The 12826-nt window shown below is 45.2% G+C and overlaps 1 protein-coding gene across 8 annotated transcripts in view; it reads left to right on the top strand.

The window, feature by feature from the left end:
• The window catches only part of TMEM94 (transmembrane protein 94), a 117122-nt gene that overhangs the window by 35171 nt on the left and 69125 nt on the right, over window positions 1–12826 (top strand). For 7 of the 8 annotated variants that reach the window (XR_014788293.1, XR_014788292.1, XR_014788294.1 and 4 more), the window contains exons 3-5: window positions 8178–8297; window positions 8970–9097; window positions 11328–11464. Coding sequence is in view for 5 of the 8 variants with exons in the window: in XM_084838071.1 (XP_084694197.1) it covers window positions 8178–8297; window positions 8970–9097; window positions 11328–11464 (385 nt within the window). In the remaining 3 variants the exon portion in view is untranslated. The remainder of the gene's footprint in view (window positions 1–8177; window positions 8298–8969; window positions 9098–11327; window positions 11465–12826) is intronic. The other variant, XM_084838075.1, reaches the window with a different exon arrangement.

Here is a 12826-nt window from a genome sequence, read left to right on the forward strand (position 1 = left end):
TTGTCTTCCACCTTTTCTTCTTGTTGGAATTGTTTGTGATTGTGCCTTGAGAATTTCCTTTTTTAAAAGTTCCCACCCATCTTGGACTCCTTTTCTCGCTAGCATTGCTTGCCATGGGACCTTACTGATCATTGTTCTGAGTTTATTAAAATCAGCTTTCCTAAAATCCAGGGTACGCGTTTGACTACACTCGGCTTTTGCTTCCCTTAGAACCAAGAACTCAAGTACAACATGGTCGCTTTCCCCCAGAGTTCCTGTAACTGCTACTTTATCCACTAAGTCATCTCTGTTGGTTAGGATCAAGTCAAGGATAGCCGATCCTCTAGTTCCTTCCTCTACTTTCTGTAGGAGGAAGTTATCCGCCACACAAGTCAGGAATTTCCTGGAGAGGCCATGTTTTGCAGAATTTGTCTCCCAACAAATATCGGGGAAATTGAAGTCCCCCATTACTACTACATCATGCTTCCTTAAAACATTGGCTATTTGCTTTTCAAAAGTTTCATCCTTGGCTTCTCCTTGATTGGGTGGCCGGTAGTAGACTCCGACCACCAGGTTCCTTTTATTCTTTGCTCCATTTATTTCAACCCAGATGCTCTCGATGGGGCTACCAAGCTCCTCCTCCTGTATTTCTGTGCAGAGATATGTATTTTTCACATACAGTGCAACCCCGCCTCCCTTTCTGTTCCTCCTGTTCTTTTTGAACAAGTTATATCCTTCAACTGCTGTATTCCAGTCATGAGAGTCATCCCACCAAGTCTCAGTTATACCTATCAAGTCATAATTTCCCTCCTGTATTAAGAGTTCAAGTTCGTTCTGTTTGTTTCCCATACTCTGGGCATTAGTATATAGACATCGAAGACCATGTGCTTCATAGTCTGGCTTTCTTCCTACATGTGTCTGAAGACTATTATTGGGCGCTATCAGCGCTGTTCTCTCCATTGCAGTGCATGCGCCTACGTCCATTGTTACCCCCAACATTACATCTCCCTTCCCCGTAGGATTCAGTTTAAAGCCCTCCTGATGAAGTTCTTCATGCTGCGGCCAAACACATTCTTCCCAGCCTTTGTGAGGTGCAACCCATCCCTAGCCAACAGCCCATCTTCCAGGAAGTATAGCCCGTGGTCCCAGAATCCAAATCTCTCTCGTCGGCACCACCTTCGTAGCCAGTCATTCACCCGGAGTATTTTTCGTTCCCTTTCTATCCCTCTTCTAACTACTGGAAGGATGGATGAGAAAACTATCTGGGCCCCAAAGTTCTTGAGTTTCCTTCCCAAAGCTTCAAAGTCTGACGTGATCTCTTCGTAGCTCTGCTTGGCGGTATCATTTGTTCCCACATGGATGAGAAGAAAGGGATACCTGTCAGTGGGCTTTATGAGTGCAGGCAACCTTTCAGTCACGTCTCTAATCTGTCCTCCCGGGAGACAACATACCTGGCGAGTCCACGGGTCTTCGCGACATACTTGGGTCTCGATCCCACATGTGCATCCATGGGACAGGAGCCAACAGAGGATGATTTCATATCCCTCGGAGGGTTTTATTTCCACATGGTCTTCCATTGTCTGTCTGTCATTTGCTCATTCTTTCCTCCTCAGCTGTGCCAGCCAGCATAACCTCACTGCCTGTGAGCTGCTCTTAGAGGCTTCTACTCTGGCAACAGCCACCATTGCCTACTATTGTGGCAATGTGGAGCTGTGAAGTGATTATGAGGCACAGAAACAGTGGGAAGCAAGGTGAGGTTGTCTGTGCACCATCCTAGCAGCACCTTAACTACTAGGAAGTGGTGCAGATATATATATATATGTAGGAGATCTTATAATGCCTTGTTACAATGGGATGGCAGTTCACACATAGCATCGCAGGCTGGATTTACTTCATGTGCAGTGTACTTAAGAACATAAGAAGAGCCATGCTGGATCAGACTAAGGGTTCATCTAGTCCAGCATTCTATTCACACAATGGCCAACCACCTGTCGACAGGAAACCACAAGCAGGACATGAGTGCATCAGCACCCTTCCACCCATGTTCCCCAGCAACTGGAGTACATAGGCTCACTGCCTCTGGTACTGGAGATAGCACATAGCCATCGAGCCTAGTAGCCATTGATAGCCTTATCCTCCAGGAATTTGTCTAATCCCCTTTTAAAGCCATACAAATTGGTGGCCATCACTACATCCTGTGGTAGCGAATTCCATAGTTTAACTATGCGCTGTGTGAAGAAGTACTTCCTTTTATGTGTCCTGAATCTCCCAACAATCAGCTTCATGGGATGACCCTTAGTTCTAGTATTTTGAGAGAGGGAGAAAAATGTCTCCCTATCCACTTTCTCCACACCATGCATAATTCTGTAGACCTCTGTCGTGTCTCCCCTTACCCTCCTTTTTTTCCAAGCTAAACAACCCCAGCTGTTGTAACCTTCCCTCATAGGGGAGATGCTCCAGCCCCTTGATCATTTTAGTTGCCCTTTTCCACAGTTTTTCCAGCTCTACAATATCTTTTTTTGGGGTGTGGTGACCAGAACTGTACACAGTATTCCAAGTGTGATCGCACCATCCATTTGTATAAGGGCAGTATGATACTGCAAACCATTTGGTGCTCCATTGTACCCATGCACTTCTTTGGGAGTGGGGGTGTGGAGATTTATTTAATTTTGAAATAAGCTGTGCGGTGAAACAGGCAAATCTTAGTGCTATGGAATGAGCAATTGCTTATCATGTTGGAAAATAAGCACAGACTCTGCAGCAGGCACCAGTGCTGAGAACACAATTGCATTGTCCTACTCAGCATTCTCCTTCCTAACTTATTGAATTAATGTTGGAACCAATCCTGAGTTGTCTCGCCACTTTGCTTTTCCATTATAATCCCTGCTGCCTTGCATTTTTGTGTTAGCAGGAGGGTTGCTGCTATATGCCGAGTCTGGGGAATTAGCTACCAAGTCAGACCACTAAAGGGTACTGTAATAAACTAGGTCTGCACAAAAGATAAAGAGCGCAGTGGCACCTTAGGGACTAAATGGTTTATTGCAGCATGTACTTCGTATAAAAATGTTGTACAATTTGTAGGGGTCAGGCTGCTTAAGGTATTAGCTTTCCCTGCTTGCATCTTACAGAAGTAATGAGGAAGAGGAGGGTGAAAATGCAGAATGTATGCACATATATTTGCAGTGACCAAAGGGTCAGAAAGTAAATCAACATCAGGTTCATTGTTCAGATGGAGTTCCTATTTGTATCTTGGTATCATGTTCAAATGAAATAGTTTGCAGACCTTGAAAGCTAACTGAGAGTGGAGAATAGTCAGCTTGTGCTAATCCGTACTAATTGCTCTCTGGAATTAAAGCCAGTTTTCATCATTTGCAAAAGGGTTTATCTCCAATAACAGAGAGAACTCCATTAAATGGAGAAAGCCACACAAAGGTCACCATGTTGACTGTAAGAAAATTCCCCAAATCCATATTGCTTAATATCTTTATTAGGCTAACCAAAATATCACCCGAAATGTGCAAGCTTTTGAGATCTCCAAACCTCTTCACCAGGCAAGAGGTTAGAAAAAGCAGGTTTCTTGGGGAGTGTGGTGGATAGTGGAAGGGGGTAACTCTGACTTGGAATAGGTCAAGAAAAAAAAATCTGACTTGATGGTGAAGTCACAGTGTCTGTGGCTTCACCAAATGAGCCATTTAACTCCGGGGCCGCTGTGATTTGAGGTCCTTCGGGACATATGACACAGTCACCACTTCGCAGCCTAACCGTGGTTTTCACCCAGAAAATGCGGATTTCCAAAGATGCATTTTGCTGCCATGTTTTTGGTTTGCTGCGGGTTTCCCATTGTTGCAAGGTGTCTGTCCCTTCCCCAAACTGACTTCGCATTTTGTGGTGGGCATGTGGTAGGCGTGCCTAGTGCTTGTGTCACTCTGTGATGCCTAGGCTGACCATACGTACCGTTTTAAACGGGGCAGTACCATTTTTTTCATATTTCCTGACCGCCCCATCGTTTTAATATAGATGTCTATTTTGTTCCCTTTTTAAGTTTTTGTAAAAAACTCGAACGCGTTTATCATTAGGTGCTATGCTAATCAATGCGTGCAGTAAAACTACTAGTGTGATGAAAGAGGAAGCTCCATTTACTTTATCCAGCCAGGGCCAGGCTTCTTGAGCTAGCGACGATCAGACGCCGCCCCCTTGCTTGTCTGCAGTGGCGGGGAATTCAACAGGCGGTCGCTAAGCCCCATTCAGCGTGTGGGAGCCAGGAGGGTGAATCTTACTGTTATTTCTACCATCATTCTGCCATAGAGATGCCTTCTGCCCTACATTCAGTTTGATTCAGACTTTTCAGACTCATATTTCAGTTCAACAGGCTGTTAGCTATTTTTTTTATTACAGCAGAACTCTCCGGTGGGACATTAGCATATACTGGCTTGTGATAGCAGTCGGGGTGTTCATTCCTTCTTTTTTTTCTTTTTGGTGTATGTTTATGATTTTCTGCAGTCTGGCCACTGCAGTCCTGCATTAGAGTGTTCAGTGTGGTATGCCATACAGATTTGTTTACTGCTCATGTGATATTTTATAAGTATTTTATATATGTATATTTATGAGTGTTTGTTGTGTGTATATGCAATAAATTAGTGTTATTCATTTGCACCCCTTTCCATGTTCTTTTGCAGTGAGTTTAGGCTGTTTTTCATGAATACAGAATATTACATAACCCCGTCCCGTTTTTGTCATCCCAGTATCCCGTTTTTGTCTCAAGGAAATATGGTCAGCCTAGTGATGCCCCTTCACTCCTCCCTGTTCCTCTGGGGCTTGCTCAGTTACAGAGGCATGGGGAAGCTTTCTCATTTCTTCAACCATACTTTTGCATACCTTTGCAGCTTTGTATCTTCATAATGACTGCTTTGGAGTCAGTGGCCAAGGGCCAGGGGTCCTGGGGGAGCAGAAAGTCCAGGACCAACTTCTCTCCAGCCACCATTTTGGAATGATGGGTTGGCACATATCTGTCAAGGGCACACGCCTTGGCAAACCATCATGAGAGTCTCGGGCTGGAGAACTGCCAAACGAGGAACCGACAGACACAAAAGAACCCCTAAAATACAAAACAGCCACTGAAGGCCGAAGTGTCTCACCCCCACCCTTATGTGCCTGTGCAGCTGCGCATTTAAATATAGTGGTTAAAAAAAAGGGCAGTGCGACTGTCGCAGTTTCCTTCGCTTCGATAGCTATGTGTCACGGCAGAGCAGATTTTCCTGTTGGAGAGGTCCGCAGTAAATTGCACGTGTACCACAGCAGAATCTAATTTGCAACTGCAATGCTGCACAGTTATGATGGAGTGGAGGTTGAAAGTGGTGCCATGTAGATGGCCACTGTATGAGACCCAAGGTGAAAGTGGAGGAGGAGTGGTTTGCAGACATTCAAGGTAGGTTCTGCAGGGCAAGTGATGGTTTCAGATTGGACATACAACTGCCCCTGGGATCTGGTTCCCAGCAATCCCAGGGGCAGCTGCACCTCCAATCTGAAACCATCATAGGTCTAGATATTTGGCCTGGTGACAACCACTTGGAGATCCTGGAGCATCGTTGAACTTCCTAGCTAGGAGCTACTGTTGAATCCTCATGCAATACATTCTTTGCCAAAGTTAGAATCATAAACTTAGATGGGACCAATGGATCATGTGGTCCCTGTTCCAAGTCAGGAAAGCCTTTTCCTAAGATATTGCTGACAAATACCTGCCTAAGCTTTCTTTGAAGACCTCCAAAGGAAAGAGATTCAGTCTCTTGGGTTTGTCTCCCATGCCTACAAGAATTCTGTTAACTCTGCAAAGATGCCTGCCGTCGCAGCACCTGCAAGGCTTGCATTAATGTGTGCTGCCAGAACTGTTGCCTGTATCTTCCTTTTTGTTTGGGGGTAGTGGTGGTGCTGGTGGGGGAAATGTGCGTTTTGCCATGAGTTGATGTAATCTGGCCCTTGTCCAACAGAAAGAAGGGAGCCCTGTTCTTCTTAATCCCCCAGACCAACCAAGCAGAAGGAGAATTACGTCAGGTTTTATTCTTGATTCTGCCAGGAGATGCTGTATCGTGACTTGCCTGTGCTTCGTGAGAATTTTCTTATTTTAGACATTCAGGTTTTGCGGATTTTGTGTGTGTGTGCTGCAGAGGGATTTGCATCTTGGTTTAAAAAGCTCAAGAGAGAGCCATAGGAGATGGCAGCCTCAAACAGATTGGCTTGCTGGTCAAAGCCAGTCTTAAGCTGGGTTTGAGCATCTCTGACAGGGATGGTTTCCCTAGCACAGCTTGAAGATCAGTGTTCTTGGGGGCAGGGCCATTAGCAACACCTTCCTAGAAGTAGCTGTAGCTGCTGGTAATCCCAGGGCTCACTCTTATTTTAGCATTGCCTTTCAGTACCTTCTGCATACCTATGTGTTATCTTTACATATCCTCATGTATATAGATAAGACTTCATCTGAAGGTAGACAACATGGTGCCCTCCAGATGCTTCAGATTACTACACCTATAATCCCTGACGATTCTGGAGCAATACATTCTAGCCTATTTTGTACAGTCATCCCCTCTTTGCCACAGAAATGCATGCACAATAGTGTTACTATGCTCACTGGGAAAGCACAGTCACAAACAAGTGAGCTGCCCTGCATGCTCTGTTTCTCCCATGATGACTCCTGTATTGCAGCGTATCCCCCGCCCCGTGCAGTGCAAGCAAAGTACTAATATATGGCAGGAAAGGTTTTGTGCCCGTTCTTCTCTACTGCTTTCCCAGCCCAGCAGGCTGGGTCTGTGTCGCAAGGCATACTGTTGGATGTTGTTACTCTCTAGTAATCTTTCCTGCGGCAGAATCTACTAGGAGGTCCTGTACAAACCACATTTAAACACGAACAGCACAAAAGCACAGAAGTGCTCTTAAGTGCTGTTCATCTCGGTGCAAACTGCACACAGAAGAACTTGCCAGCAGCTCACCCCCCATGTTCATTAATGGGAAGGAGGGCACCATTTGGATGTTCTACTTCAGGAACCAAAATATTGTGGGTGTGGCTCATCCACCATAATAGATCAAGTCAGGGTAGGCAACATGGCACCCACCTGATGTTTTGGACTACAACTCCCATCAGCCCCAGCCAGTATGGTGGAAATTTCTCTGTGTGGTGCCTATACGTGATCCAGAATGGGTTGCATACAGGTAGTCTGTGAGATTGATCTCCAGATAATATCAGTGATTGACAGGACCTGGGTTGATCCAGACTGAAGTACTGAAATGTCTCTGCTGTGGAAAGTTTTTCTAATGTCTGTCTTTTGCTTTGTGGCTGGACCCCACAGCTCCAACTGTGGCCAGCCTGGGAGTCGGGATAGTTTTCAGAGTAGCTGTCTGATCCCATTGGGTATGCCTGTGTGCTGTAAGTTACCCAATAAAGTCTCCTTGTAAGTAAACCTTTGAATCTGATTTATCACTATTTGGCACCTCTAACCTAAGAGGTGCCAAACGCCCATGGCCGGGGCAACACAGTTTGACAAAAGAGGGCTAGTATGCAAGAGTTTTGGGTTTTCTAGACATTGTCCTGCACTAATTTTCTGCTGTGCTGGAACACACACAGCTGGAGTCTTCGGCAGTCTGTGATTGGCTCTGTTGAGCTGCTCCCAAACTTGGCTTGATATTCATTTTGTATAAGCCAATTGGGTCAGCATAAACAAGTGACATCACCACTAGACTCTCAAAGATGAAATCTCACCTACAGCAGGCAACTGGGAAGAAAACTTGTTGGACATCAACCTTGAGAAGGGGAGGCACTGCAGTTGAGATGAGATTACATGCTTGCTCATTGTTTTCCATCTATGGAGCCTTAGCTGGTCAGAACAGAAAGCGTGAAAGTGTGTGAAGAAGCAGGAGCTTCAGGAGAGAGACAGATATAGGAAGGAAACTGGATTTCCCCTCTCCCTATACCTTCAAAGGTGAATAGCAACACCCCAAAAAGAGAACTGAGAGCTGAAGCTACGAAATTGTTTGTTGTGTTCATTGCAAAATGTGGTGTTATCCTGGATACTGGACTAAGATTAGTCAATTCCTGCAGTAGCCAGGTCAGTTCTCAGTGCCGAATATATCTAGAGGTTGAAGAGGATGACAATGCAGGAACTGCTCAGAAAGGTTATGGAGAAATGCAGCATTTACTGTTCACTGTTCTCCAGGATGAGATGACTGCAAATTTGGGTCTGACTACAACAAAGGCCCTGACTATCCTGAGAGACCAGCTATCTGCACTGCTGGAGGGGCATCAGAAAGAAAGGAAGAAGGTGATTTCATGGAAGGTAAGCATGACAATTGTGTGAGTTTATGCCACCTTGTTTTGCAAGACTTGGGGTTGTTCTTAATAATGTGTATTTTTTAGGAAGGTAAAGGATTTAATTTGGAGCAGGAGTTCACATTGTAGATCATTGGGGAAAGCAAGACATTTCCCATTTGTGAAAGCTGGAGGTGGCACTTAGTGGCCAGTACACCTCCAGTATGAGCAACCGGAGTTGGGGCAATGGTGACTCCAGTCCTCCTGAAGCTGAGGGAGGCCGGGAGCAATGGCTGAGCACCTCCAGGTTGCTGTGGGCCCTGGCACAAAAGGCCTGCCTCCCTCCTCTCCCCATCCTGCTCTGGCTTTGTTGCCAGTCCACCTCTAATGTGGGTATGTAGAATTGGAGTGGGCAGCAGCATCTGTTCTAGGGGCCACCATCCTCTAATGGTGTTTCCTAGTGAAGAGCAGCCAGCCCACGGAACTATTGGTGGAGCCGTGGATTCTTTGGTAAAGCTGCATATTTGACTGAGGGATGTGAGTCCATGTGCCCTGTACATAGATGATGGAGAAAGGTGTGGGATATGATCTTGTGTGAACAGCGTCCATTTCTGTCTCTCCACTCTTGTTGTCAGCTTAGACAAAGTCAAGTTTCCATTTTGTTGATGTAGCCTTTCCCCTTTGCTCTTCTCTTTTGTAGGAGGTGTGGAAGACCAGTTTCTTGTACCATGGCAACCGTTGCTCCTGTTTCCATTGGCCGGGGGCATCCCTGATGCTGCTAACAGTGCTGCTACTACTGTGCTGTTATGGGAGCCAGCCACAAGGAAGGTAAGCTGTCTTCTTATGTATTACAATATTTTTTCTTACCTTTCCATCCATGGAGGACCCTAATGGCAGCTAATATTAAATCATAAAAAAACTTAAAGCAGAGAGTACTTTTACCTTCATCATTTCAAATAAATCACTAATCCACACAAATTCAACTGGAGGAGTGACAAAACTAAACAAGATCACATAAGGTGATGAAAGCCAATGGCCAGTTTCCACTCAGGTCAAAAGTGCATTGAAACAGTAGTATATTGATCTGGTGTCTAAAGACGGATAATGAGGGAGCCAAGCAGTTACTCTGAAACAAAGAATTCCACAAGGTGGATACTAAGACCACAAAGTGGACACTGCCACCTCCAAGGAAACCTTGTCCTACGTTTCCACCGCTGGTGGGACATGGAATAGGGTCTCCATTGATGATCTAAGCATGCAGGTGGGCTCATAGCGGAAAAAGCGGTTCATTGGATGAAAAGCAGCAGAATTGCAGTATGTATGTGCAACTGCCTAGTCTCTCTGTGACCTCACATTCTCTCCCTCTTCACTGGCCTCCTTAATGCCTTGTTTATGAAACCCTCCCAAGGCTCTTTGGAGGGCCTCCAGTGGAGAATTTGTTCTTAGGGCGTCAAAATCCAGGGTGAATATCCAGTTCAGCACAAAGTACTTGGGCTGCCAATGCCTGGCCTTGAAAAGTTCTGCTGTGCTTTTTTTAAATAGCTCCTTAGCAGGAGGAGATGTTTGACAAGCATGCTTTCATCCCATTGCTGCAGCAAAAGGATTGAGGAAGTTTTACCTCCTGGATTTCATACTGCAGTTTAAAGCTATGAAAGGCATAGGAGCCCTGTCTGGCACTGGCAAACAGCCCTCTTGCGTGGAGTTAGGACGTGAGCCAGATGACTGAAGCTGTTTTGCACATTTAAATATCTCTGAGGGGAATATTTTTACATATCTCCCATATGGTTGCACAGCGTGTCAAAGCACAATGACGAATAATTCGCATTTAATCTTAGTCTAGAGTTATTAAATTTAAAAATGTGATGTTGGTGTTGATTCAGATCCCTCAAAGGACCTGGCAATCCCAAGATTTGAAAACATTTGGAGAGTTTCTACTGGATTCTTTTCCCCCCTAACCCTTAACCCATATTGTTATGTTGTCTGTTTTGCAAGAATCAAAAGCGGTGGGCGGTATCCAACTGTGTCATTCCGTTAACACAAATGATGTTGCACTAGTGGAAACTAGGTTCTGAACTCTGTGCAAAAGAAGAACTATCCAAGAACTATTCAACTAAAGAAGAAGAACTATCCAACTAAAGTTACGTTTGTGCAAGCACAGTTGCGCAAGCGGGTGTACATTATGTTTGTGCAACCCATTGCGCATAACTCTTGTGCAACCCATTGAGCAACCTGTTACATAACTGCTTGCACAGCTGGTTGCGTAAGCATAATGGGCAGCCGCTTGTGCAACAGAAAGATTCAGCAGAGCTCCGCTAGCGCTATATGAGTCTGCAGAATGACACTGTTGGAGACTGCCCTGTGTATTCTCCCACAGGCTACATCCAAGTCATTTGTGGGCTGCTTGTTTTTCCCTCTGTACTAAATGCTCCCTTCTAAAGGATGTACTACTGAGAGTGAATCTCTCATATACCCTCCTTTTCCAATGCATCTACACCCTAGATGTAGACCCTTGTTTAGGGTTCAAATGGAGAGAGCCAGGCAGGGAGAGGGAGAAAATGGTGGAAGATGGCAGAACCATGTTCATGAGCCCAATGCATTTTATAAGGCAGGCTTTTTCACTGAGACAGACTGGAAGAATGTAATGCATCAACACCCCTGTGAACCCGTTATGGCCATGGTCCCTTTGCACCCAGGCTACAAAACCGCCATCATGTCCGCCACTGATATGGTCTGCTAAGCTTTCCCTGCAGGCCTTGTACATTTTGCGCGACCCGAGTGAGCTGAAGACACGCCTATTGCTTATGTTCTTATAAAAAGCTCTTTTTTGCTGCTGTGAACACATGATTTGAATTAGCTTGATTATGCAGGCTGGCCAAGGAGGTGCAAAAAAGTTCGTTTCTCTTGGGTTAAAGTCCGAGGCTGCTCTCCTTGTGGCTACTGTCAGAATTTGAATCCATTGGGTGGGGGGCAGTCAGAACTGCCATATACTTTTGTGTGGCATCCATATTTAATTCTTTCATTCAACTGCTTGTAACATCCAGTGCTTTGCTTTGAACAGTGAGGGTTCTGAAATTGTCAATGCCTTGGCACTCTTCCTCCTGGTGCTACTTGATCTCTTCCTGATTGGTCGGCAGGAAAGACTGAAGCGCCGGGAAGTCGAGAGGAGGCTCCGGAACATCATCAACAAAATAAATGGTGAGGCCTCCTCTTCCTCCTTCTTGGTCCTCTTTGCTATTCTGCGTGTGTCTAGTTGCATCCTCTCAGAAGTACCATAGTCAGTGCCTATTTTGCATTTGTTCTTATATAACATCTGAAAAAGCATGTTCTTAATCAGAGATGGATTGCACTCCAAAATCAAGATGTTATAAAAACTGTCCAGTAGCCTTTCTCCTGAATTTACCAGTCTTATCTTTGTCTTCCTTCAGTCTCACAGCCCTCAGGTTTTTTTCCTTCCATCCCATCTGTATGACAGTTTTCACATCAAAGTTGAACCAGACCTGGGGTTGGCCTTTGGTTCTCCCTCAGTTATGTCATTTTTCCAGCAGCTAAATGTATCTTCTCCTCTTCTTGAGTCCCTTCACAATAGCTTTACCACCTCAGTTTATAGCTTACATTCTTACGGTGTCGGGAATATTTTCTGATTATTTTATTTTTTAAAGGTGTAGATCACACCTTCATCCAAAAAAGGATTTCAGGCTTGCATACATAGACATCAAATATTCAACACAATAAAACTAGCTTTAAACCTAAACATCAATACAGTAAAACAGAGAGGCATAACGACTGTTTCAACCAGCTCAAAATGCAAATTTAAATTTAAGAGACCTGGGCAAATAAACAGGTTTTAACTTGGTGGCAAAAGTAGTCTAACGTTGGTGCCAGATGCACCTCCAATGGGAGGGTATTCCAAAGTCAGAAAAGGCCCTCACTCTTACAGAGGATAAGTCTACTTCTCTTTCAGATTGAACATGGAGTATGGTTCTTATGCACCAGCAGGTTGATATGGGAGGAGGTGCTCCTTCAGATAGGCTGCTGCTCCTTTTGTCACTTGCATTGACTTTTTTCCCTCGCCTTCTGGCTTCACCTGATGCATTCTCCTATGGGCAAATACACTTACTTCTTTCCAAAGGTATCTAGATGTCGAGGTTCTTGCTGTACTGCAGGAGGAATGTGCAAAGGCACCTGCAGGAGACCACAAGGGCTGTGTGTGGACCAAACCAGCTGTGATATTTATTGCATGAATACTGTTAACTTGCATGGTTTGGTGTTTTGTTTTTTGTTTTAAATGTAAATACCAGCTTTGGGGCAGCCCTAGCAGCAGCAGGGTCACAGGGGATGGAGATGGAGATAGCGACGGGGGGGTGGGGGGGGAGAGAGAGAGAGAGATTAACACACACACCCTGCCATGATCCTAATAGAAATCCCTGCCTCTCCCCCACCCTCACCCCCACCCCTGGATGCTAATGGGGCCTTCCCTTCTGGAGCAAATAACAGGTCCAGGAGGGTGATTTTCATCAGCACTGTGATGGGAAGAAAGAGTTGAACTCTCCCTCCTCA

The sequence above is a fragment of the Heloderma suspectum genome, chromosome 2 (assembly GCF_057233095.1).
Source record: "Heloderma suspectum isolate Gila_16-S chromosome 2, 16-S_ref, whole genome shotgun sequence".
NCBI classification, from domain to species: domain Eukaryota; kingdom Metazoa; phylum Chordata; class Lepidosauria; order Squamata; family Helodermatidae; genus Heloderma; species Heloderma suspectum.